Consider the following 25,897-nt stretch of genomic DNA (forward strand, 5'->3'; position numbering starts at 1 on the left):
TAGGATGTAATTATGCATATAAATCTCACACATAAAATGTTGTTTTAACTGATGGTGGGCTCTCAAAATCATCAGGAACTGCATGGAGTCTTCCATATCATGGCTTATCTCCTGATGGGTACTCTCCAGGCAAAATAACAGGTATTTTTTATGGAGGAACATGGAATAGAAATGAGCAGGAGGTCTACATTCCATGATTTGCTACATCGAGGAAAACATCTCATCTTTGTCTGATTTTAATAACTAGACCTTTCCCTCAAACTCCTCAATCTTTTTCTGTATCTTTTCCTGCATTTACTTGTCCTTCTCCACTTGAGCGATATGATCAGCCACCACTCTCGTTTCTTGCTCCTAGATTTCCTTCACTCCTCTCTAGTGAGATTCTACAGGAATAGACCCACATTGAAGGTTGGAAGCAGTAGCCTTCCATTTTTGAATCTCTGTTGTCAACAGGAATTCCTGAGCCTCTGCCAAGTGTAGAAGTGATTAAGCCTACATGGATGTCGAGTTCGTCTGCTTGTTTTCTGTCTACACTACTCCCGAAACCATTCTAAAGGTTCCAGTAGTTACAACAGGTTGACCGACATTCCTTTTTCACTTTGTTTCCTTTCTCCGTGATCGTATCAGTTGTTTTCTCAATTTAGTACTTTTCATTTTTAATTGAATGTTTTCTCTGAACAATAATTGATACCAGTTCTAGATGGGGTCTTTCCTTTTCATTCGTTGCTTGATAAATTCTTGTTTTATAATGACCTACTCTTCTTGTCTTCCAACCAATGTTGGGTTTGGTGCATTAACATCAATAAACTCGTTGGTCTTTCCTATTTTAATATCACTTCCTCCACTCATTCAAATACCAATATCAGTGAAGTGATTCCAGTGCCTGCTACTGCAAGTCTTGGTATCACTGGATTTCTTTATAATGACTCAGGAGAAAGTACTGGTCCTTGAAAGGTGGTACCATTAATGTTTCCTTCATGTAGCTGTTATGAGGCCTTGATTTATTCTCCTACTTGCTCAGGAATTGATACTAGTCCTTGTGAGTCAGGATCAATGACCACATCTCTTTCCATCTGCTCGGTAATTGAGGTTGGTGCTTGTAGAATGGTATCAATAGTAACTCTCTCTTTTATCCATTTGTCGGTTGACACTGGTTCTTGTGGGGTAGTGTCAAGAGTGACTTCTTCCTCCACTAGTTTGACAGTTGACACTGGTTCTTGTGGGGCAGTGTCAAGAGTGACTTCTTCCTCCATTGGTTGGACAGATGCCACTAGTTCTTGTGGGGTAGTTTCAAGAGTGACTTCTTCCTCTGTTTGCCCAATAGTTACACTAGTTCTTGTGGGACAATGATAAAGTGGCTACTCCCTCTGTAATTACTCTCGCAAATCTCAATTACGAAGGAAAAATCATTTCTTTTACTGCACGGGTAGGAACAGAATTCACCCCTTGGAAAGGAAGAGAGGAGTGGAGAATGAGGAGTAACATCTTCAATTCCCACCCCATTAAGACCTTCTGCCTCAATTTCATTAGCTTCTCCCCTATCCCTTGCATCATCTGACTGGTTTATCGTCTCTTCTTCCCTTTATTTCCCCGCTTCCTCTGGTGATTGTTTTGTTACTTACTCGATAGGTTCAATAGTTGACACTGGTTCTTGTGGTGTAGTGACAAAATTGACTTCCTCTTCTTCCAACAATTCTTCTTCAACCCTTACTAGCATCATAACTGCAACCTCTTCTTCTGCTAGCTCAACTAATTGTTGCCAAGTCATAGGAGTTTGTGACAAGGTATGCATCACTAGAAATTTAATGAGTCCATGATTTGTGAGGACTTCTAATTCTTAGTGCGAACAGCACGTAGACCATGCCATTAATTGAAGATTATTCCAAAGAAAGAATAGAATGTCTAAAGGATGAACTTGATGAAACCAAAGACATGCCAAAAGCTTAAAATGATACTTAAAAAGGGTAGAGATGTGACCTTCACAGGTAATGTACCGCATTACAAAGTATGCAACCTTGGCCCATGGTTGTGGCAATGATTTTTGATCATATCCTTTCCCCTTCTGTACCACATTTTCTCTTGCTTGTAGAAATAACTGTGGAAATTATAACATGGGTGTTCTCTGGGCAAACCACTTTTGTCCTCCTTGCAGCATTCCACTAACAGTTAAAATAACTTCTTCTATCACCTGAATTTCTAGTCTGCAGACTTTGGAATGATTCCCTTCCAAATTTAGAGTGAACTCAATTGTTACTCGTTCATCAAACCCATGTAACCTTTCAAAATAGATATGCCATCCTGCGTCTTGAAAAATCTGCCATACATCTACTCAACATCGAACCTGCACTGTGTTTTTTGGCTCATGTCTAATGGCCTCGCGCGCATTCTATCCATTTTTCTGTAGCAACACTGGGAGTAGAATAAATTTGTTGAGGAGGTTTTTATCGAGTAAATTTTTTAGTAACATGGATGGCTGTAAATCCAAGTGAAGGTTACGACAGGATTCATGGTCAATGTGTTATAGTTATGGTAATTACTCCAACGCATTGGAAAAGACTGCAAATTAATGCAAGCCTGCATATTCGTACAAAATTCCATTTCTGATGTGCATGGATATACGTGAAGGGTACGATGGGAATATAAACAAATCGTGATAATGATGAGAGATTAAAGTGAGGGATCGTGGTAATGATGAGTGATTAAATTGAGGTTTAATAATAATTATTAAATAACAACATTGCTTTTAAATACAAGATCTCCCCCCTACTGAGGTATGACTGTCGTCGGTCATGATAGGTCATGTCATAAATGAGATGTCAATCCAATCCACAGAGTCATTCGGGGACATACCTGGTCACTTACCTTAGCGAAGTGTGAGCATCAATGAAGTAACAACACAAGTGGAATATCAGCATTGACTGAGTAACATCACTAGTGGAGTATCAACATCAGTGGAGTAACAACACCAATGGAGTATCAACATCGGTGAAGTAACATCACCAGTGGAGTATCAACAATAGTGAAGTAACAATAGAAGTTGAGTATTAGCATCAGTGGAGTAACAACAATAGTGGATTAATAACACTAGTGGAGTATTAGCATCAGTGAAGTCACAACGCTCATTGAGTATACGCATCAGTGGAGTAACAACACCAGTGGAGTATCAACATCGGTGAAGTAACAACACCAGTTGAGTATCTGCATCTGTGGAGTAACAACACCAGTGGAGTATCATCATTGGTGAAGCAACAACACCCGTTGAGTATCTGCATCAGTGGAGTAACAACACTAGTAAGAAAAAGAGCACTACTGATGGAGTAGCAGCAAAGTTTTAATTTTACTATTATATATAGCTATATATATATATATATATATATATATATATATATATATATATATATATATATATATATATATATATACATATATATATATATATATATATTCAATGTGTGGTGCAGAGGAAATGTTCTCTGCACTAATGATTTCAAAACCATAGTTATCAGAAATATGCTTAACAAAGGAGTCCCTAGAGGTTGGGTGATGATATAATCTGAGGCGATGTCCATTTACAAATAAAGGAGTGTGTGCCTCATCTATTGTTGTAAGTCTAACAATCCCATTTTCGAATACTGGATCAACTTCATATGGTCACATCCACCTAAAGCAGAGCTTTCCCTTGAAGTCCTTGAATTGGGAGTCATAGAATAATGCCCAATCACCTTTTTGAAACATCGGTTTCTTGATGAATTTGTTGTGCCACTTGGTTCATTGCTGCTGAATTATAGCAACATTCTGTATAACTATCAAGCGAATTTCATCTAACTCATTTATTGTTCCAGTTGATGTTTCTAGGCCAAAGTAAGATCCAAACCTACTTCAATATTTGTCTTGAGTGTCTTAATTTTGAATTCCACTAGAAACAAAGGGGATTTTCCATACACAAGCTCATATGGTGAAAATCTGTTGTATTCTGTGATTTCATTCTATATGCCCAAATTGCTTCACGAAGTTTCCCAGCCCAGTTTTTGGAATGGTTAGCTACAGTCTTTGTGAGGATATTTTCTAGTACCTTATTTGTGCTCTCAACTTGACCATTCGCTTGAGGATGATATGGAGATGTCACCCTATGTTTGATCCCATATTTTTCCATAAACACTGATATTAAATGTGATGTGAGCTGTGCCCCTCCATCTGAGACTATCTCTCTAGGAGCTCTGTACCGAGCTAAAATTTCTTCAAATAAAAAGTTTAAGAAAACCTATTTTGTGGCTTTTGTGATAGCTTTGGTGTCCACCCATTTGGTCACATAATGTAACACCATCCTCCCACATCTACACAAAAAACTGACAAGCCAAGGTAAACAGGTGACAAGAGGCCACTATGATATGTTTCAACCTCCTAAGTCACATTAAGGAAGTGGAACCAATGGAAACACACCATACAGACATCCAAGATCATCAACAAAACCCTCAAAGGACAAGTTAGCCACTCAAACAACCTGTCCTAAGGTCCCACTTTTTTTTAGGTCTCTTGGGCCATAATCGCTCTCATTTTATGGGAAAGGGAGTGACCAACAACCTAGATTCACTCTCATAGGCTTGCTTGCAAGTGACTCTGGACCAGAATTTCCAGTGTTGTGTCAGCGACCCCAGGATTTATGTAATTTTTTCAAGCTCAGAGCCCAGGTCACTGCCCAAAATTGATCAATCTCTTCAAATCAGTAAGATAACATGGAAACGACAGTACTAAAGAAAATACTTGTTTAAGACCTTGACTGGACCCCTCCTAGCCATGACATGCATTTTGTCAAACATATTGCGAATGTGTAATCTACAAGTGTAATTCACAAATATAAGCATAGGGGTCTCATACATAGCTGAGAATCACTAAGAATCATTGATGCCTCAACGCGTTAACTTCCATTCTATCCATTAGGTCATAGATACATTGATCATTCAATTATAAGTAAAAACATGATGAGAGCCATGCATGACTACTATCATAAAACACATACATAAACAACATATAGCAATAGAAAATACTCATGAAAGTACAATCATATAGACCACATATAATCCATCAAAATTCTCATAGAATTACAAGGAGAAATAACCTTTCATTAATGATGCAAAATCCAAACCTGAGATGGGACTTCCACATTTCACCCAATTGTAGAATCGTTGAGCCAAATCTCTCTTCAACCATTCACCCCTGTGCCATATTCCAAGCATGAATGTGGGATCTAATAGAACACATCAATAAAAAATCCTCCAGGGCTTCTATATGCCATCCACCTCAACCCATTAAACAATGGTTACACATCACGATTGAACATCACAAAACCATCATCATATTGGTCTCCATCCAAACCTTCTAGGGCTTCCAGAGTGTTTGTTCCAAACAAGGCTTCTAGGACTAGTAACTCAACCCACAACTATCATTGGGCTTCTAGAGCATTTTTCCAACCAAGGCTTCCAGGAGTAGTAACTCAACCCACCAAGGGATTCTAGATCGTTTGTCCAACCAAGGCTTCCAATACTATTAACTCAACCCAAGTTGTTATAGGGCTTCCAAAGGATTTGTCTAACCAAGGCTTCCAGGCACTAATAGCTCAACCCAAGCTAAGCAAACATGAGAACCAACCAAAACAAAACAAGGAAGTAAAACCACAAACTCCATGGCTATCCATGAAATGGAAAGGTTAGGAAATCCACTGTCAATATAGGCAATCCTCCATGCCAATGATAGATCATGACCGAAAACCCACATGAATATTCCTTGGATGATGCCAAAAATAGTGAAGAAATCATACATGAAACTCGGTACTTGCAAGAAAATCTGATGTAGTTGTTGATCTCGATGCCTCCTTTCACTCTCTTACTTTTCCTTTTCTTTCTTGCTCCGAGAATATAAGTATGCCACACCCTCCAAGAGTTCTCCAAGAAAAATCTAAGTGTCCAAGAGTATGAGAGAGAGAATAATGAGAGAGAGCTCCAACACTGAACTAACAAAGGTTACCAGCTGATCCTTAGAAGCACTTTTATGAATGAGACCTCTATTTTCTTCATTTTCCATTATTTTACTTCATTTTCCTCCTCACATGCAACCTATAACCTTTCACCTCCCTTTTCTCCTAATTTCCATTATTTTCATAAATAAATGTGCCAAAAATGCCATTTTGCATTTCCAAAGCCTTATCCATTGCCTTTTCCAATTTCCCTAGCCATAAACAATGAAATGAACATCCCCTAGGATGTATTTCCCAACATTCATCTTGGAATAAGTGTCACATCAACCATGACTATTGTTTTTAACTTTTATTACATGGAATTTCACTAGGGCTATTAGAGAACCCTCCCCCTTGGGGACACCATCCTTAGTGTTCAATCACACATATACCACAACAACCTGCTAAAGGAAGAAGTACTGCTAATGGAGATTTATAACATAGCTTGGTACAATATTTACATCCATACACGGGTGTACATATAGCAACATCATAAAAATATAGATACGAAAACATATTCCAAATCATATAACAAAGCATATATCAAACATATACTAAACACCATGTCTAAGCATATATCAAAATATCATATAGCATATATCAAACCATCATAAATCATATATCAACCACCATAAAGAAAATACCAACCATCATAAATCATATACCAAACCACTGTAAAGAAAATACCAAACCACCATAAGCAAATACCAAACCACCATATCAAGTTTCTTTGCCTCAATCAAAAAATAAGGAAGGATACATAACCCGCATCTGATCCACCATCTCCCATGTAGCTTCATCGGACCCAAAGTTCTTCCACTTCACTTTCACTTTCTCTATTGCTTGGTTCTGAAGCATGAGCACCTTTTTCTACAATATACACTCAGGCTTCAGCTGTAATTCTCCATCTTGTTCCACCTGCACTACAGACTATTCAATTACATGATCAGCATATTTAACATACTTATCAAGAAATGAGACATGGAAAACATCATGGAATTTCACTATCGGAGGTAGTGTAAGTCGATAGGCTACTGGCACAATCTTCTCAATGATGTTGAAGGGTCCACAAAATCGTGGTTCTAGCTTGGCACATGAACCAATCTGGAAGGAGCTCTTATTCGGTTTGATGCACAACTACACCTATTCCCCAACCTAAAACTCCTTGAACAACCTGTTCCTATCTACATAACCCTTCTGCCTATCTTGTTCTACCTTAAGATTTTTCTTGATCACTTGCTTTTCCTGTTCCATTTCTACCAACATTTTTGGTCCAATAAATACCCTGCTAACTGGATCACTCCAACTAATATGAGTGTTACAACTCCACCCATATAGTCTCTCAAAATGACTCATCGTTAATTACTCCTGATAACCATTGTTGTATGCAAACTCTACCAATGGGAGATATTATTCCCACTTCCAGTGATGATGCATCACATATATCCTTAACATGCCCTCCAATATCTTGTTGACCCTCTCTGTCTGTCCATTTTTTTGCAAATGATAAGTTGTGCTGAAGGCCAACTCTGTGCCCAAACCTGCAAATAAATCCTTCCAAAAGTTGGAAGTGAAATTTTCATCCGTGTCTGACACAATCTTCTTTGGATCCCCATGTAGTCTAATCAAATCTCTGATGAATAATTGTGCCACATCACTAGATGAGAACGTAGAATTCACCAAAATGAAGTGTGCAACCTTTGTCAACCTATCCATAATTACCATGATGGAATCATGTTGCTTCACTGTCTTCGGTAACCTTGTGATGAAGTCCATGGAAATGACCTTCCATTTCCATTCTGGAATCACAATCGGTTGTAGCATTCCACCTGGATGCTTACACTCGACTTTCACCAGCTGACGATCAAAACATCTAGCCACAAACTCTGTTACATCCCTCTTCAAGTTCAGCTAATAGTAATATCTCTTCACTATTACTAGTGTCTTTTGGTAACCTGGGTGACCTGAATACAGTTTCGTATGAAACTCTCTCAAGATCACCTTCTTGAGATCACTATCATCTGACACATATATCCTATCTCGAAACCTAACCAATCCATCTACTGTAAGACAATAGTCCAAGTCATATGCACCTACACCTGCACCTGTACTTGTACCACTACCTGTACATATACCATCACATGTACCTATACATGTACCTGTACCATCACCTGTACCTATACTCTACTGCAACCTGTGCAAAATCTCCATATATCTGACATCCTATTTTCTGGCTTGCAAGATCCTGTCCTATAAATTTGTCTCATAAGAGATCATAGCTCTAAGTGGTTCACATGCACCCACCTTCTAAGAGCATATGCCACTATGTTCTCCTTGCCTTTGATGTATCTAATCTAAAATTCAAACTCAATGATCGTGGCCAACCACTGAGCTTGCCTACCATTCATATTTGGTTAGTGAAATAGATATCTCAACCCACTGTGATCACTCATCAATGTGAACCTCCTACCCACAAGATAATGTCCCCACATCTTTAGTGCATGTATAATTGCTTCAAACTCAAGATCATGCATGGGATAGTTCTACTCATTCTCATTTAGTTTCCATGACTCATAGCATAATACCTGTCCATCCTGCATAAGGACTCCACCAAGTCTTCTCTTTCATGCATCTGTGCACACAACAAACTCTCTGTCTGGGTATGCAATATTCAACATTGATGCATGTGTTAACAACTGCTTGAGCTCCTCAAAACTAGCGTTACATTTCTCTATCCATTCAAACTTCTTACCTTTTCTTTGTAAAGATGTGATAGGATAACCAATCTATGAGAAGTTCCTGATGAGCCTCATGTAGTAACCTACCAAACCCATGAAGGATCTCACCTCATCCACATTCTTAGGAGCTACCCACTCCATGATGGCTCTTATCTTTTTTGGATCTACTACAATTCCTTCCTTGGCGACAACATGCCCCAAGTAATGTACCTCTATCTGAAAGAAGATGAATTTTCTAAGCTTAGCATGCAACTGATGCCGTCTCAACAACCTCAATACTGCTACTAAGTTCTCAGTGTGATCTTCCTCATTTTTAGAATATACCAGTATATCATCAATGAACAAAATAACAAAATTATCCAAATATGGACACAACACACTATTCACAAAACACATGAACGTATATAGAGCAGTAGTTAAGACAAATGGAATGACAACAAACTCATAATGCCCATACCTAGTCGTAAATGTAGTCTTGTAAATGTCCTCCTCTTTGATGCGTACCAGATGGTATCTGAATCTCAAGTCAACCTTTGAGAACATTTTTTTCTCCCTTTAGCAGATTGAACAAGCCATCAATCCTCAGCAAAGGATATTGTTCTTGATAGTCACTTTGTTCAACTTCTTGTAATCAATGCATAATTTGAGGGTACCATCTTTCTTCCTCACAAATAAGACTGGTGTGTCCCATGGTGATACACTTGGCCTAATGTATGCCTTTTCCAACATTTCCTTCAGTTATAGCTTTAGTTCTACCAACTCAAGTGTGCACATCCTATATGGTGCTTTTGATGTTGGAGCTGCCCCTAGAACTAACTCAATAGAAAAGTCTACCTCCCTGTGAGGTGGAAACGCTTTACTGTCCTCATGAAATACATCCCTGAACTATTGTAAAACAAGGTACTTGTTCAACACATCTACATTCTAAACCTCCTTACCCTTATCTCTAGAAATGTGAACAACCTCATGTGGCTATGCTTTGCTTGCATAGATGTCACCATCCTAACTGATGTGACCTTATTCTCACCTTTTAAGACTCTTGCTTCTCCATTGTCATCGACACACTCAATAGATTTGTCATAGCAGCCAACTTTGGTTCTATGCAGATACAATCAATCCATGCCCAATACCATACTGTATGAACCCAACAGTAATACATTTAAATGTGCTACTGTATGCATATCCTTTAAGTCAAATGTGAAAGCTCTTACCCAATGGTTCACTCACTTATTTTTACCTGTAGCCAATTGCACTAACCAAGAATCTGCATGAAACTCCTTATTCAAACCACAATTATCCACCAATTCAAGACTAACATAGCTATAAATAGATCCAAGGTCCATTAAAATAGAAATAACTTGATCACAAAGTTACCTTCCATATCAATGAAAGATGTCTGATGCTCTACCTATTTGTTATCCAAGGCTGCATAGATACGTGGTGTTAGCACCTAAATCTGCCTTAGACTGAAGGAAGGCAAAAATTAGGGTAACCACAAACCAAGCTCTGTCTGGTAGCTAGCCCTACCAGAGCAGGAGAGGGCTCTCTTCGAGTCACGCTCAGTGAATGGATAAGAAAAAAGGTATGAGATGACTTAAAATGCAATATTTACCTTATGCTAGTAAGTGAAAAGGGATTTTGAAAACAATTTTATGAATGACCGAGCTTCTGGGATGTATATGGGACTGGTGCTCAGCAAAGAACAAAGAATTGAATATGAAGGCACAGATTATTCCGTGAGGCAAGGTAGGTAGAAAGGGCAGCAATTTCGGTTTAAGGTAACATGGAATGGGGAGATTTCTGAAGAAGGTGAAAAGGGAATAATCACATGAATCCTTTTCAACAGAAGAATAACACTGCACATGAAATTTTCCCATAGGTAGAGCAATATAAATTGAATTATACCTAATCTCACTTAGAAAATTTCACTGACATGAAACGTGAATTGAATTATGAAACATAACAAGATACATATGGAACATAAGAACACATTTTCTACACTCATAACCACAAGAATCTCATGAAACAGAACCACTGCCTTTCATTAATTCTCTGTCAAAAATACACAGTGCAGAAACGGAGTTTCTTTCCCACAGTCTCCCAGAAGTTACAAGCCAGCCAACCCTTTGCAAATAACTTGCATACAATGTATAGAATGTGTGAAGAAGAGATAGAACGCCCAGGGGTTGGTAAGTTACTCAAATCATTACGAAAAGGAGATGGAGAGCCAACCATCAGCTACAAGTGCAGTGCTCTCAAGCATGACATTTGGCTGGGGTGACCCTTTGCATTCTTTTGCCACTTAGATAGATGCCCATCTGGAGAGAAAACTCTTTAAATGCCGCATTTGGTGCCAAAAAACCGAGTGTAGATGATCGGGCCCACTTGGAGAAGTCATAACCCGAAATTTCGCGAAACGGGAGCAAATTGGCAGTTTATTCCTCTGTGCACCGCGCCAAATTCTCTATGCGTCGCGCCACTTTGGAGCCTGTTTTGGGGCACTTGCGGGTGTCCAAAATGTGCCCAAGTGGGCTTGTTGGAAATCCTGTCCTATCTACTTTCTAACCCCACTAGAATTTCCCAATTTGGTGCTCATTTGCCCCTCCAAATCTTCATTATCCCAAGATTTCTTTCTGTGTGTCAAAAACGTGGCAGGGAGGCCATTTTTGGGTGTTTTTTGACCTTTTAGGAGACCCAGATCTTGTCAAAATTTCTTGCCAGGACACTAGTAGTCATATTTTTCGATGCTTATTCCAAATATGCAAGCTGTTCCTTGATTAGAGTCCTAGAATTTTAGCGTCGTGCCAGTGGCGCGACGCACAGGGAGGAATTTCTTGTTTTGTGTCCAAAAAATTTACCTGTTACCAAAATTTGCCCAAATTTCTTGAAATTTGGGCTGGAGGTTCCCTATGAAGTACTATGCTGTGCCAAGGAAGCCTCAGTCAAGATTCGAAGCCGATCTTGCTCCTTTGCCTCCTTTGCCTCCTTTGCCTCTTTTGTCGCTTTGCTCAATTTTGCCTTTAGGCTCCTGATTCTTGCTTTGGAGCTCATGTTTCAGTCCTAGTAGTGATGAGTCATGCGCCTCAGCATGTCTTTCTCCCTGTTAGCCTTATCCAACCGCTGCTCCGAGTGAATGTTCACTTTCTCTAACACATACTCCCGATCCTCGTCTCTTTGCTCTATAGGTATGCCTTGTGCTGCCAGGATGTGTCGCCAGTTTTCCTTGATCATTTGCAACTCTATCTCGGCTAGCCAATCCTCAAGTTGCTTATTCCTCTGTTCCAGATACTGCACGTTCCACTTGGCCCTCTCCAATCCCAGGGATAGGTTCTCGATCACTGATTGCTGCTCCTGAATGATCTCTCCCAGGTCAGCATTTGTAGGTTCTGCATCTGTCTCATCATCCTGGAGGAGAATGAACTCAGTCTCTTTCTCACCTGATGCCCATTACTCCTACACTGGCTCCTTGACCTTACCCTTCTCCTGTGGTGATGATGTCGGAAGCAAGGCCCCTTTCACCTTGGGTGGAGATAACACTCACTTTGCTACTGCGAACAACGGTCTACTTCCCTTCTGGTATGTGATGTATACTGTCATGGTGGCAGTCTCATGGCACTCAAACTGATGTGAAGGACCCCCCACCTCATGCTCTGCCTCTGATACCACTGGTGGAGCGCTGAAGAAATCACGGGAGATGAAGTCCTCCCAAGCAATACCCTGCAATCCCAACTGATGGTCCAACAAAATCCTGATGAGAGCAAAATGATAGACACTCTTTAGCTGCTGTAGAGGGGTCTTGCGCTGCATGAAGTTTTTCATCTTCTCAATGTTGTTGCAAATGAAAAATGGAAGGCTCATCATCCACACCCGGGTGAAGTGCATGAGCAACCTGATGTGATATGCATAAAGGCATGAAAACCTCCCCTCGCAACTGAAATACTTCATGATCAATCTCATGAGTGGGGTATACTCATCTCTCAAAAATCTGAATGGAAAAACTCGGGTGAGCTAGATCAAGAAACTTTTCTTGATGTAAGGCTCATAATGATGCCTCTCCACCTTCTTTTTCTTATGCCACTGTTCCCCAATGTTTGGTATTCCTGTTGCCACTGACATGGTTTCTGGTGTCAATGTGAAAGTGACCCCAGCCAAGACAGATTGACCTCCCTGTAGATGAAGAGCAAAAATTCGGGCCAACTCATGATGGACTTTGACATTTGCCACCCTTTGACAAAATTCATAACATGCCAAGTGCTGGAAACAAGACATGGCAAGTGGGCATGCTTACAACTTAGTGAGGGTGTTTGGCTCATCTCTAAGATGTCTGCCGCTCCGATGATGTCTCCTATGGGCCCTCTCTTCTAAAGATGTGTCACTGTGGGTCCCCTCCTCATAATCTGATGAATTTGTTTATGCCATTACTGCTGTTTGTACCCTAAGTTTTACACTGCCCTCTGAATCCAATGAAACTGATAGATGATCTGAAAATCTGTCACCAAGGGGACAATAAAACAGGGAGTGTTAGGAGGGGAATGATGAAAAGGGGAATAGGGGTTTAAAACGAGAAGTTTATTAGGGATTTGGGAGCGTTTTGGGTAGGGTGTTTTATGGGGTAGGGTTTGGGTATTTTGAGCCATAGGAATAAAGGGAACGAATGGATATGATTACAGTGGAGCTAGGGTGATTATTAGGGGAAAATGCTAAAGGGGAATTAGCTGATAGAGATAGGGTATAGGAATACTTTAGCAATAATGTCATTGTAACAAAACCCTAGCTTCTTGACCTTCTTTGTATCATCTTTGTTTTACTTTTTAAATTTTTTTTACATTTGATTCATGGTCATCGAAATCACATTCCTATTCAATTTTAAATGCCAATGGTGAAGGTAGTTGGGCTACCTTTCCAATCTTGAGGGTTATTCACAAAAATTTTGGGCAATTTAGTAAATTTTTGGGCTTATAAGTCTATGCGCTGTGCGCTCTACCCAGTGTGCCGCGCGTCGGGTATGCACCGTGCCAGTGGCGATTTTGCACTGTGGTCGGGCTCCTAGTGTGCCGCGCCACCTCGTGTGTGTGCCACGCACTGTAAAAGTCACCTAGCTTGCTTGAAAAATAGGGGAGAGGGTTTTAGGGCAGTTTTAGGGTGGTTTCTTTAGGAAACATGATGGAATGGAGGCGGGAACGATGAGGAGTGAGGGGACCAGGGGAGGGGAGCAGAACCTTGGTGCTTATCATCACATTTTGCAACCCCATTTCTCGTTTTTCTTGATGATTTTTTCATGGTTGATCTTGTGCTTTTGGGGTACCATTTAAATATCTTATGCACAGCAAATCATTGACAAATTTGAGAGAGGAGAGGTGTCAACAGGGCCTACCTCTTGATTTGATAGCCTTCACCGAGATTTGGAATGATTAGCATTGTTTTTATGCCCCTGGCTGTGTGTCTCACGCGCCAAGCCCAGTGCACCTCGCATTGGGTGTGCGTCGCGTCCTTGCAAAAGCTGAATGGTGGGCAGGCTTCCTGTGCGCCGTGCCCTCTGTGTGCGCTGCGCTCCCTGGTGTATGTGCTGCGCTTCCCAAACCAACTCTCACTCACTCACACTTTCACAATTTCGCTCTCCCACCTTTTGTAATGTCTCTCCAAGTCTTCAATGGCACAATGGCTTTGCTTTGGGCCACAACAAGTATATATATAGGCTTGAGAGAAATTGGTTTGATTTTTTCTTCCTTGAAAACCCACTTTCTAATGTTTGTGTTTTGCACTTTTTTCATTGACTTTAAAACACCCTGATTTTCATTTTTTCTTTGAAATTTTGGCTCAAATAATGAAATTTTCGACATTTCTTTGCAGGGGCTGTGTGACTGGGCATTTGGCCATGGAAACCATGACTGCATCTAAAAAAGTCAACTGGCGATTTTTTGGAAAATTTTGTCATAGTTGACCTTGCTTGAATTTTCTTCAAAACAGAGTTTTGAAGAAGAGTCGATGTCTCTTTAGGTGAAGATGAAGCTTTCAAAACCATAGCTGTATAAGGTCTCCCTCTGGCCTGCATGACTTGTTTCTGGACATGTTTTTTCAAAGACCAAATTGATGATTTCCTAAACCCAAACATAAAAGATGACTTTGTCCTGTAATATGATCAGACCTTGACTATCATGAATTTCAGTGATTATGGACCAAGACCTGAACTAGCAAGGGCCATACATGAGGGAAAATGACTAGCATGACTTTCTCCGTCAGATCATGGCATGTCCCTAGTGAAATACAGCTGAGTGAATGGAGCGGGACACCTAAAATTGAAATGCTTTGATCTTTGACGGAGGGCTAACTAGACTGACTCTAACACGTGGAATACTCTGACGAATGTCTCCAACAGATTTCGCCTCCTATGTAATGTATATATGAAGTCTACCACCCTGATTCTACAGAGAATCTCTCTCTATGATGATATTTTCCACAAGTCCAACACTCTATAGGCTTCTAGCCTCCATCCTTATTCTTTTCTTCTGATTGATGTCCCTGTCCTCTATCTGATGCATTGAACCTCTTTGGTGGTGAAAAATTCTCCTTATTACCTGAATCTTGTGGTCTTTCTCACTTCTTGTCCCCTTTTCCTTTGTTCTTTATATTACCTCTCCATCTTAGCTTAGTTTGAGTGTTGCACTTCGATTGTTCATAGCAATGCTTCAGCTTTCGAATGGCCTCCTCCAAATATCTAGGCTCATCAAACTCAATCCTGTATTTAAATGCAACTGGTAACCCACTAATGAACCTTTGAATCTTGTCCTTCTCCTATGTGAGGTAAGGAACATACCTCAGTAACTCCAAGAACATACTAGTGTACTCGTCATCTGTCATGTAACCCATCTTTATTTCATAAAATTATTTTTCCCTGTCATCAAAGTACCTTTCTAACAAGTAATTCTTCTTAAATAACCACTCAAACTCACTCCAAGAAAAATATTCCTCATGAATACACCTGAAATTCTTCACATCTTCCCACCAAATGTCCACTTTACCTTTGAGACTAAATGTAGCTACTCTAGCTTTCATGTTCTCTAAATAACTTCCTCATGCCAAGCAACCATGCCTCTGCATCTTGTGGTTTCTTTGTTTCTCCATCAAAAGTAGGTGGCTTCACTTTCTTAACTTCATCTCGCAAGTATCCCCTATCACTCCTCCTATAAGGATGATACTGATGATTATCATAGTGCATATTTGATCAAAACTAGAATCATACCTGTGTCTACCCCTTCTCCTGTTTGTGGTGTCTAACAATCTACCATCTCAGATTGTGTCCTATGTATTTTATCAGTGACCGCCATGCGATCTACTGCCATATGCCCCATTAGTTTTGTTCTCCTGCTCATGACTAATCTGAAGCGGCCCCTATCGCTACAAATCCAACAAGCTCTGAAGTATGACTACATTTACCTCTGTTAGCTTTTCCTGTGACTATATGATTCTGTCATTATCTTCCTTACAACTCCTTATCTCTTCCTTTAAGCTTATCGGTGTCACTGCTAAATTGGAAGAGTTCCCATCACCATACTACTCTTTGGATTCATAGGGAGAGTCTCTATAGTCAACCATCTTGCTAGCCATTTGATGTTTCTTTCTGCAAGGTATATCATGTTAGCTAAACCAAATCATAATAAAACAACATACCTTAGTATATCTTGGGGAGGATACCTTGTCTACAAGATCAAAAAATCAAAATGATACATGCATAACATAATCATAACAATATATAAAAATAGTACATAAGCATATAACCATGCAATTGTCATTCTAGCTAGGGTCTAGTCATCAATGCATGACCTTAACATGTCACACACTACAACCTCATGCATGACAACATCCACTACATCATGGTACACTTGACCACATGCAAACATGAAAATGCATAAGCATTACATAACCATACATACCATGACCTTATGCATGATGACATAAACCGTACCATTGTATGTGGACCATGCACAACCACAATGTAGACAATACACCAGCCTACATGCAGATAGCACTCAAGCATGAGTATGGGCCATTCCCACACATAACACATATAATCAAGCATAAATGAACAACACTCATATGTAGCATCATGTAACCCAATACAGAAGAATGTACCCAAGAAACCACATGACACATGTAAGCGATATATAACAACACATAACTAGTCATATACTCATAGTGATGAATCTCACAAAATCACATTAAGTTCCTCATTACAACATCACCACAACAATGATCAACATCATGCAATTGCAACAACATATGGAATGAAAGTGTGAGAGACACACATGCAACTCACATGCATGCATGACCAACACATAGCCCATCCAGTCTGAGGGGTGAATGATCTAAACTTAAACAAGAATGCATTAACTTACATATATAATCATAAACACAAAGATGCAACAAAAACACTTCATTTCATTAATAGAAAAATATTGAACTATGCTTACAAACAAAATGAAAATAAGATAGCTTGGGTGATGGTAGCTTATCTCTAAGAAGAGATTTAGTGGCTACAAGCCTATGAATTGTGTTACAATGAGGCTAAAGGGCCTATTTATTATTGGAAAACATGACAAAATCCTAAACAACCAAAAGCCTAACTCCAAGAGATGTGACACCAAGAGTTTCTGGGCCCTGTTGGGGTTAGTTAGGCAGCCAACTTCCCGGGATTGTAACTTGGTCATATTATCTCTATTTGGTGCATATGATACCTTGTTGGAAAGGTATCTGTAAGATGTTGTGAACCTCAAAAAAGTGTCATTAAGGGGTTAAAATTGCTCTGGAAGTTCAAGACTAAAAAAACTACTAAAAATAGTAAATGATGAAATGAACAAGGAAACAAATGAAACTGACTGGGGGGCCTAGGTGGAATAGGTAGGTGCCCACCAATATCCACCTGGATTATTCCTCCCCCCTTAGGAAGCAATGGTCCCCACTGCATGCAGATCCTCCATGAGGTGAGGAAATTTCTGTTGAACCTGGTCCCTGGTGAACCACTTGCCCTGGTGAAGGAGTTGGCCTACTTGGACAAATCGATATAGTTGTATCCTCTTTTGATGAGTGTTATTTATCTATGTGTCCATGAAATGACCAGCTGTGGCATGTTCCATGCAGTCTAGGTTGAGCTCTGTTGGTGTGAGTTATTTTTCAATGTCAGATGTGTCCAACAATAGTGGATAGTATGGCCGAAGGCGATCTACATTGAACACTAGGTGCAGACCAAGGAATGATTGGATGCTAAGCTCAAAGGCATTGTCACTGATGGCCTTGGTGATGGTGTATGGCCCATATTGGAGCGAGTGAAGCTTATGGTGGGGTCCAACAAGGCACTCCTTTTGCAAATGTAACCAAACTTTGTCACCCACCTGGAACTTGTGTGGCACTAGATGTCGATCATGGTGATTCTTGTACTTAACATTGGATCTATCCAATATATCATGGACCTGCTGGAAGATTTGTTTAATGTTCTCAATGAAGCTATTATCCCTTTCATCTTCAGACTGAATGTGATCTGAATCTACTTGAGTCACTGCAAATGGTATGGCCACATCAATGGGGCATAATGGATAAGATAACAGCCCTACCTAAAAGGCGTTGTGGCTTGTTGAGCTGTGGGGAGATTTGCTGTAGCTTTGTTGGACATAGGGGAGACTTTCATCCCACATGAATGGATGCTTCGAGTTGAACATGCATAGAATGTGTATGATCATCCTGTTGACAACCTCTATTTGGCCATCAGTTTGGGGATGGAAAGTCATGGACTTAGTAAGTTTTGTATCCAACATCGACCAGAGACTTGACCAAAATGCACTCAGGAATCTGCTGTCTCGATCTAAGACAATGGACTGTGGGATCCCAAATTGTACCCATAATCTCTCAAAGAAGAGCTTAGCAGTGGCCTCTGCTGTGATACTCTTCTTGCAAGCCGCCATGATGGCCATCTTAGAGAATTTGTCGACGACCATGAAAATGCAATCATTACCATGCTTAGTAGAAGGAAGGCCTGACATGTAATCAATGGAGACAGATTCCCAAGGATGACTAGGTGTGGGTAGAGGAGTATACAGGGTTTGCTTCTTGATGGATGATTTGGAAATGGTGCAAGATTTAATGTACTTCCCAACATCCCGGCGAATTTTTGGCCAATAAAAATACTTCTGCAATATCGGCACTATTTTCTCTACTCCAAAATTTCCAACGATCCAATTGTAGTGCACCTCCCAAATGATCTTGGCACGCTCACTTGAAGATTTAGCCACTTTAGGTTCTCACCAGTGCCGAGCACACTGATGCGCAGCCTTCCAAACCAATACTATAAGACCAGAGTGAACCTTTCGTGATGCAAGCAGATCAGACACTATGGTCCGCAGATGCAGAGCAGGAAAAATCACTCGACTCCAGACTCACAAAAACTCTAAACTCTTCAGACTCGAATGCCTCTCCATCCTCAGGTCTCATCTATTTATAGGACTCAAGCATCTCATGAGTCATCAACAAGATTGACAGATAGCAAGATGCTTCTGCTGACAGTAGGATGTACAAACTGACAAAAGCAAGATGCTTTAAAAGGACCAAATCCGGGCATGAGCGGACTACTCATGTTATCTCATCCCTATTCCGATACGGAAAGCCAGAGGCATATGGGGACCGGATTTATTTTATGTTTACACAGAGGAGATTCGTACAAGAGAACCCTCGAAAGACTGAAAAGATGAGATTTGCATATCTCATTATTTACACAATAGATATTCTTGACCGAGGAATCTACGCAAGACCCGTCCAACTCCATTGTTGGTTGGAAAGACTTTACATCATGGTGTAGTAATCTACTTGAGGCTAGCTGTAGTGTTGGAGATTCCACCATTCAATCAAGTAATTTGAATAGTACTGGACCCATATCTCTTTCTTTGTTTCCCAAATATTCGTGTCATGGGGATCTGGTAATTCCAAGTAGCTAATATGAAGATAAGGATTGTGTTCTGGATTTATCTGCTGATGAAAATCTTCATAATTGGAATTATTGCTGGTGTAAAGTATTCTTTCTTTGTAGTGATTCATTACGAACCAACGTATATGGCCACATCTTCGTACTCCTTGTAGAAAATCAAGATCACTCAGATTTGCAAGATCATTGATTGTTTTTCTTAGGACATCTGTCAGGCATGGTGTCTGCGGAGTGAAGTTGGGAATCTTTAATAAGGTGAAGGAATATGGTTTTAAGATTAATGGAGATAATCCATAAATCTTCCACCAATCTAAGAACCATTCTGGAAGTGGGTCTTCTTCTTCCATATCTTCGACTGGCATGTGCTCATACCAAAAGGAGAACTGCACCGAGTAAAATAAATTAGTTACAAAATTTTGTAATCCCATACCTGTGTAGAATGCCTATTCTTGACGTTCTTCATCAAAGTTGTCTCGATCCAGAAAGTTGCAGAATCTTCTTAGAGTAATGTGGCAACTAGTGATCCGTGTACTATCTTCTTCATCTCTTTCTAGCCTATAGGCTATTCTTCCAATATGTTTGAGATAATCAAGAGCCTCTAAAGCTTCTTCATTCATTTCATCTTGAAGTGGATCTGTCCATTTGTATGGTATACCAATTCTCTGTCTGACTTCTTTGATTGGGATCCAATTATCGTCATGGTCAAACAGACTGTTCTGTAAACTGAAAGAAACCCATGCAGTGGATGTTTCAATCTCTACTTCTTCTTGATTTCTTCGGATAAAATTCAGGGATAAGGCATGCATTGAATGCTCTTCAAAAAATTCTCTACTGAGCATGTCAGCAAAGCTATTCTTATCTCCTTTAACAAACTCGATATCAAAAGAATATTGGCTGAGTTGCATTACCCATCGCACCATGGCTGCGTCTTCAAACTCACACTTCTAAATAGCAAACTTCAGGGCTTGACAGTCTGTTCTTACTGTAAAGTGTGTGTAAATGACAAAGTCTTTAAACTTGGAAATGCCAAGGCATACTGCTCGCAGCTCCTTTTTAAGGCTAGACCAGTTCAACTGGTTCTTAGCCCAAAGACTGGAGGAGTATTGACAAACTTCTAGTGCCTTTTTATCTGTGGGGTTTTCCTGACATAAAACTGCACCCCAGCCGGCATGGCTTGCATCTGTCATTATGATCTTTTTCCATTCTTCTCTTATAGGTGAAAGGGGTTGTATATTTCTCACTCTTTCTTTAATTCTTCGGACTGCTTTAGTGCAATATTTATTCGAGGGAATAGGATCTTTCTATAGACGTTTATTTAGCAACTTTCTTTCCTGAGCACAATGTTTCAGGAACTTTGAGATATAATTTAAACTGCCTAGGAATCTCTGTAACTAATTTTTATCAGTTATCTCACCAGGAAAATGATAAACAAAATTGAGACTCCTTTGTATTACACTGTAGGAACCATACTGAATATTGTATCCAAGAAAATCTATCATGGTTTTGAAAAGCTTCATCGTGGATGCAGAGAGGACTATTCCCATTTCTTTCACTCTTTTATAGAAGATTTTTAGATGCTTGATATGTTCAGGAATGTTATCAAAATGAATCAGAAGATCATCTATATACTTCTTTAGAAATTCATCCATACCTTCAAATGTTTCATCCATAATTCTTTTGAAGGCGGATGGAGCATTGATAAGTCCGAATGGCATAATGTTCCATTCAAAATGTCCTTCAGGAACAGAGAAAGCTGTCTTCCATTTATCTTCTTCTTTGATCCCAACCTGCTAGAATCCAGACTTCAAATCGAATTTAGAAAAGATTTTTGATTTGGAAATCTATGCTAGAATGCTTGATGGTTTGGTCAATGGATAAGCATCATAATCCAAAATAGAATTCAGGGGCTTATAATTAACAACTAGTCTTGGTTTACCCCAGGCCTGTTCAGCATGATTATTTACATAAAATGCAAAGCAGGCTATAGGGCTCTTGCTTTTCCTAATTAACCCCTTTTTTAAGAGATCTTTGATTTCTGCTTTGCATGTCTTTAGTTGTTCTTCATTCATAGCAACAACTTTAGATCTTCTGAGCTTGCCATTAAAATCTTTCTTGAGTGGCAGCTCTACTTCTTGCTTCTTTATATGCCAGAATGCATTCGGATCATCAGAGAAACATTCTCTGAATTTGGCTTTTATATCTGCAATTTCTTTGGCATATTTTCCATTGTTAAGAAGTTCTTCTGCTTTTAGAACTTCTTTCTTCACCTCCATTTTGGCTAAGAGATGTTCCATCCTTTCAATCCTAGATATTCTATTTGGAGAATTAGGATTAATAAAAGGAAAGAAAATTTATTTTTCATCCAAGCTAACAAAATAACCATACCTTCCTGATGCTCGATCTAGCTTGGCTCCATGCTTCTCAAAATTTTTGAAGAAGGGAGTCCCAAGGTACATGGCACAGTCTATTCCCGGGACTATTGGACAAACAAGATGAACTCCAGTGGCTTCTGTCAAAAAGATATTTACATCTGCTTCATGCTTTGTAGGAATAGTTCCACTGGCAGTTATCACTTTTGGACACTCAGTAGGCCTCCTTAGATGTGTTGGAACAACTGTATCACTGACAATGTTTAGGCGAGATCCAGTGTCCATAAAAACTTTCCAAAACTTTGTGTGATTTCCAATTTGTACCTTCAGTTTGACACAGTACATTACATCTTGGTTTACATAGTGACAACTTAAACCCGATCTTTCTACTTCAGATTCATCATCCGAATCTTTCATTTCAGGACCTGGTTTAGAATATGAAGTAAAAGCTGTATTTGCATGAAGTAATTTGACAGAAAGATCTCTATGATTTTCTATGCATAGTCTTTTATTTTCTTTTACTGTTTTCCTTAGTTCTTTAATAGCCATATGCATAGCAGGCAATGTCTGTGGTAGATCTTCGCCAAATTATTCATTCTTGAATTCTCTCGTTAGTGCTTCTACTGAAAACAATGATGAAGGGAGAACATAACCTCGATTTGAAGATGACTTTGAGGTTTTCTTTGAAAGATGATCAGTTAGCATAGATCTGTACATTTCTTTTAGCTGCTGATCACTAGCTGCCATCATTTGAGTGAAAATATTTCTGCTAATCTCATCATCTTCACTTTTCATCATACTTATCATATTGCACTTGCAAACATCAGGGTCACTACAGTTACAATCATTGCAATTTGTGCAATAAGGGTCTCTGCAGTATTCTTCTTCTTATGAGGAAGAGTCATCTGCAAAGTTCAATTCATTCTCTGATTTTGAATCAGAGGAGATTAGCTCATCACAACTGTTGGGAAGGTCAAAGTAGTTTACTTTACCCTTTTTGTTCTTATAAGAAATTTTCTTTTTAGAGAACTCTTTCTTCTTCTCAGGACATTTATTAGCAATGTGTCCTTTCTTCTGACAGTTGTAACAAATTACTTCTTTGGAAAACATTTCTGTTTTTCTGTATGGCTTTGGTTTTTTGTGCTGAAGCGGGGAATTATTCTTGGGGAATCTCGTTTTCTTTCTTCTCACCCCTTCAGAATTGCCATCTTTGCCCAAATGCCATTGTTTACATAGCTGCTGATATCCATGCGGCTTCTTAGGATTAGTGGCGGCACGTGCAATCTTCATCTGGGAGCAAAGTTCAACAATGACTGCCTTAACTGCTTGACAAATAATGCCAAATTTGTAGTCTCCAATTTTGCCGGGGAGTTTAGCTACAATTGCTGAAGAAACCCAATTAGGTAGAGAGGCAACAAAAATCTCTTTCCATTTTGGTTCAAGAATTAAATGAGGAGAAAGAGTATGGAGACGATGCAGATATTCATTGAAATATTCATCAAAGTGCTGCATGTTGTGTAGTTTCATTGCAAGTAGAGTAATGACAGTTATATCATTGGTGATCTGAGGAAATCCAATGAAATTAACTGTGATGCCATAAATCAAGCAGCCTATCATATTATTTACAGGGAGAGTAGTGACGGGGTCCATGTATGTAGTGCCATCTGCATTTAGAATGACTGATTGTTCCCATTGTGAAAGCAAAGTAGGTAACTTTAAAGTCTCAGCTTTAAGCCAAGAGTCTAATGTACCTTCGAAGCCAGCTATTATTCTTCTTGTAGCATTTATTGGACCAATTTCATTTGCAAGATAAGTGCGATAACATACAAGCATAGAATGCAGAACAGACATTACTTCGGCTTCGGTACAGTTGTCAATGTTCCATGAATAAGTGGAACTTGCTGACCAATCCTTATGATATTCTGATTTCATTAAATCATGATGGTCAGGAGCAGGGTTCCAAGTAGAAGTCCAAGTAGATCTAGAGGTAGTAGCATGGACTTGCTGGTCAATGTCAGAAGTCTCCTTTTCTTCAGAAAGATCCAATTTTGAAATACCAAATTTTTCTTTATCCTGCTGAGAAAAATTATTTATGCAGCTTTCTAGTTCTTCAAGTTTAGGTGTATCATCTATCTTATTGATACTGGTAATTGCTGCATCTGATTTTTCTTCTTCTTCATCATGACTAGATGAAGCAAAGAATTCTGAAAAAATTCCTTTGAATTCTTTAGATTCTGCTTCTTCTTTCTTTGAACCAGGAGTGTCTTTAGGGACCGACTTTGGAAGTGGTGTAAAGAAACTTGGATTAGCAAATAGAGAGTATGGATGAGAAGAAGTGGGAGGAGGAAAGTTTATAATGCTTGGAGTTTTGATTAAACTTTCTACAGAAGGAGAAATAGAATAAGGAACAGTAGTAACTGGATTGGAAAACAAAGTTGCAGATTTATAGCTTTCAGTATTTGGCTTCTTCTTTAAAGTAGCTAAATCTGAAGAAACAGTTTTCACATATCCTTTTATCAAATCTAGATTGTTATTGACTCTAACAATCTCTCGTCCATGAGTAATTGATACATCATGGATCTGCTTTTCTGTCTTTAAAGACAGCTTATCAAGACTCTGTGCTATAGTCTGATCATTTTCAGCCAAGGTCTTTACATGCTCATTTAAGTACATAGTATTGTAATCTTGCTTTTGCAAAATTCTATCCAGAAGTGCTTTCATTTCACTATTTGCTTTTTCTAAATTATCAAATTTAGCTTTAGCAAATCTTTCCAAGCTAGATAGAGCAAGATTAGTCCAATTAGTAGCAGCTATCATATCTTTGGCTGAAGAATTTGGATCATCTGGATGGGAAGGCAAAAGTTTATACAATTTCCCATCTTGTCCTCTAATGACCAAATTTTTCCAAGGAGGAAAATCATTTTCAGTTTCAAAAATATTTCCATCAAGGAGCTCCCATTTATGCTTTGCAGGGGTTCCTGATCTTATCATGTTTATTCTAAGATTAGAACAAACTTCTCTTACTAGTTCTTCTCCCTTTTGTCTGATATAAACCAAATTTCTAGGGGTGTTTGGTTTACTTATCATTTTCTGAACTTTTGGATCAAACTCTAGAATCCTTAGAGGAGAAGGAATTATTACAACATTTTCAGCCATTTTTTCATCAACAAAATTTTCTGGATCACTTAATCTTTTCTGCTTTTCTTGATTTCTGAAAGATTTCATCAAGGCATCTTCTACCTGATTAATTGAAGGATAATACCATTCATAGAATGATATCCACTGATTATTAATAGTCATTGAGGCTTTCCATGACTCACTATTTTGCTCATTGAATTTCCTGCGATCCTTTTTCTCTTGCAGCAACATTTCTTGCATATAGAGATGCTCTTTTTCATGAGTAAAAATATCCCAATGGAACATTTTCTTTTTCCAAGGATCAGCTGGGTCATAAGGGCCAATTCCTTTAAAGATTTTCAAAAAAGAGAGGATTTCTTCATCAGACGGAATCACTACCGACTTTGGAATCTTGTCTATAGGATGTCTTCTATATTCTGGAATTTGAGAAGAATGTACAAAGCCTAATCCTGAAGTAGAGGTTGGGCTGACTGACTGAACAAGCATTTCTTCACAAGGGTTGAAGAATGCAACTTTAGTATAACTCTTATCAGGACAAGCAGAGTTTTCAGCTGGTATAAACTTGATCATATTGATATGAAAGTCTTGAGATGACTTTCCATGAGGGTTAGGAGGATCATTTGAAAACTGACAATATGTCTTGGAACAGTGAGGATGATCGCAAACTGAAGATAAT

The 25,897-nt window shown here is 39.2% G+C and overlaps 1 protein-coding gene across 1 annotated transcript; it reads right to left on the bottom strand.

Moving 5' to 3' along the window:
- Positions 1 to 21,555: 21,555 nt before the first annotated feature.
- LOC149148429 (uncharacterized) lies at positions 21,556 to 21,987 on the bottom strand. Its single transcript, XM_089442168.1, has one exon. The coding sequence runs from the start codon at positions 21,985 to 21,987 to the stop codon at positions 21,556 to 21,558; it is 432 nt and encodes a 143-aa protein (XP_089298294.1).
- Positions 21,988 to 25,897: the final 3,910 nt, after the last annotated feature.

The sequence above is a fragment of the Pinus tabuliformis genome, chromosome 9 (genome assembly GCF_031772625.1).
Source record: "Pinus tabuliformis cultivar Carrire ecotype Pingquan chromosome 9, CPIR1, whole genome shotgun sequence".
In the NCBI taxonomy this organism is placed as follows: domain Eukaryota; kingdom Viridiplantae; phylum Streptophyta; class Pinopsida; order Pinales; family Pinaceae; genus Pinus; species Pinus tabuliformis.

Excerpts from the sequence above, each read along its gene's own strand:
- LOC149148429 (XM_089442168.1), bottom strand. The coding sequence starts at position 21,987 with ATGGAGGTGAAGAAAGAAGTTCTAAAAGCAGAAGAACTTCTTAACAAT.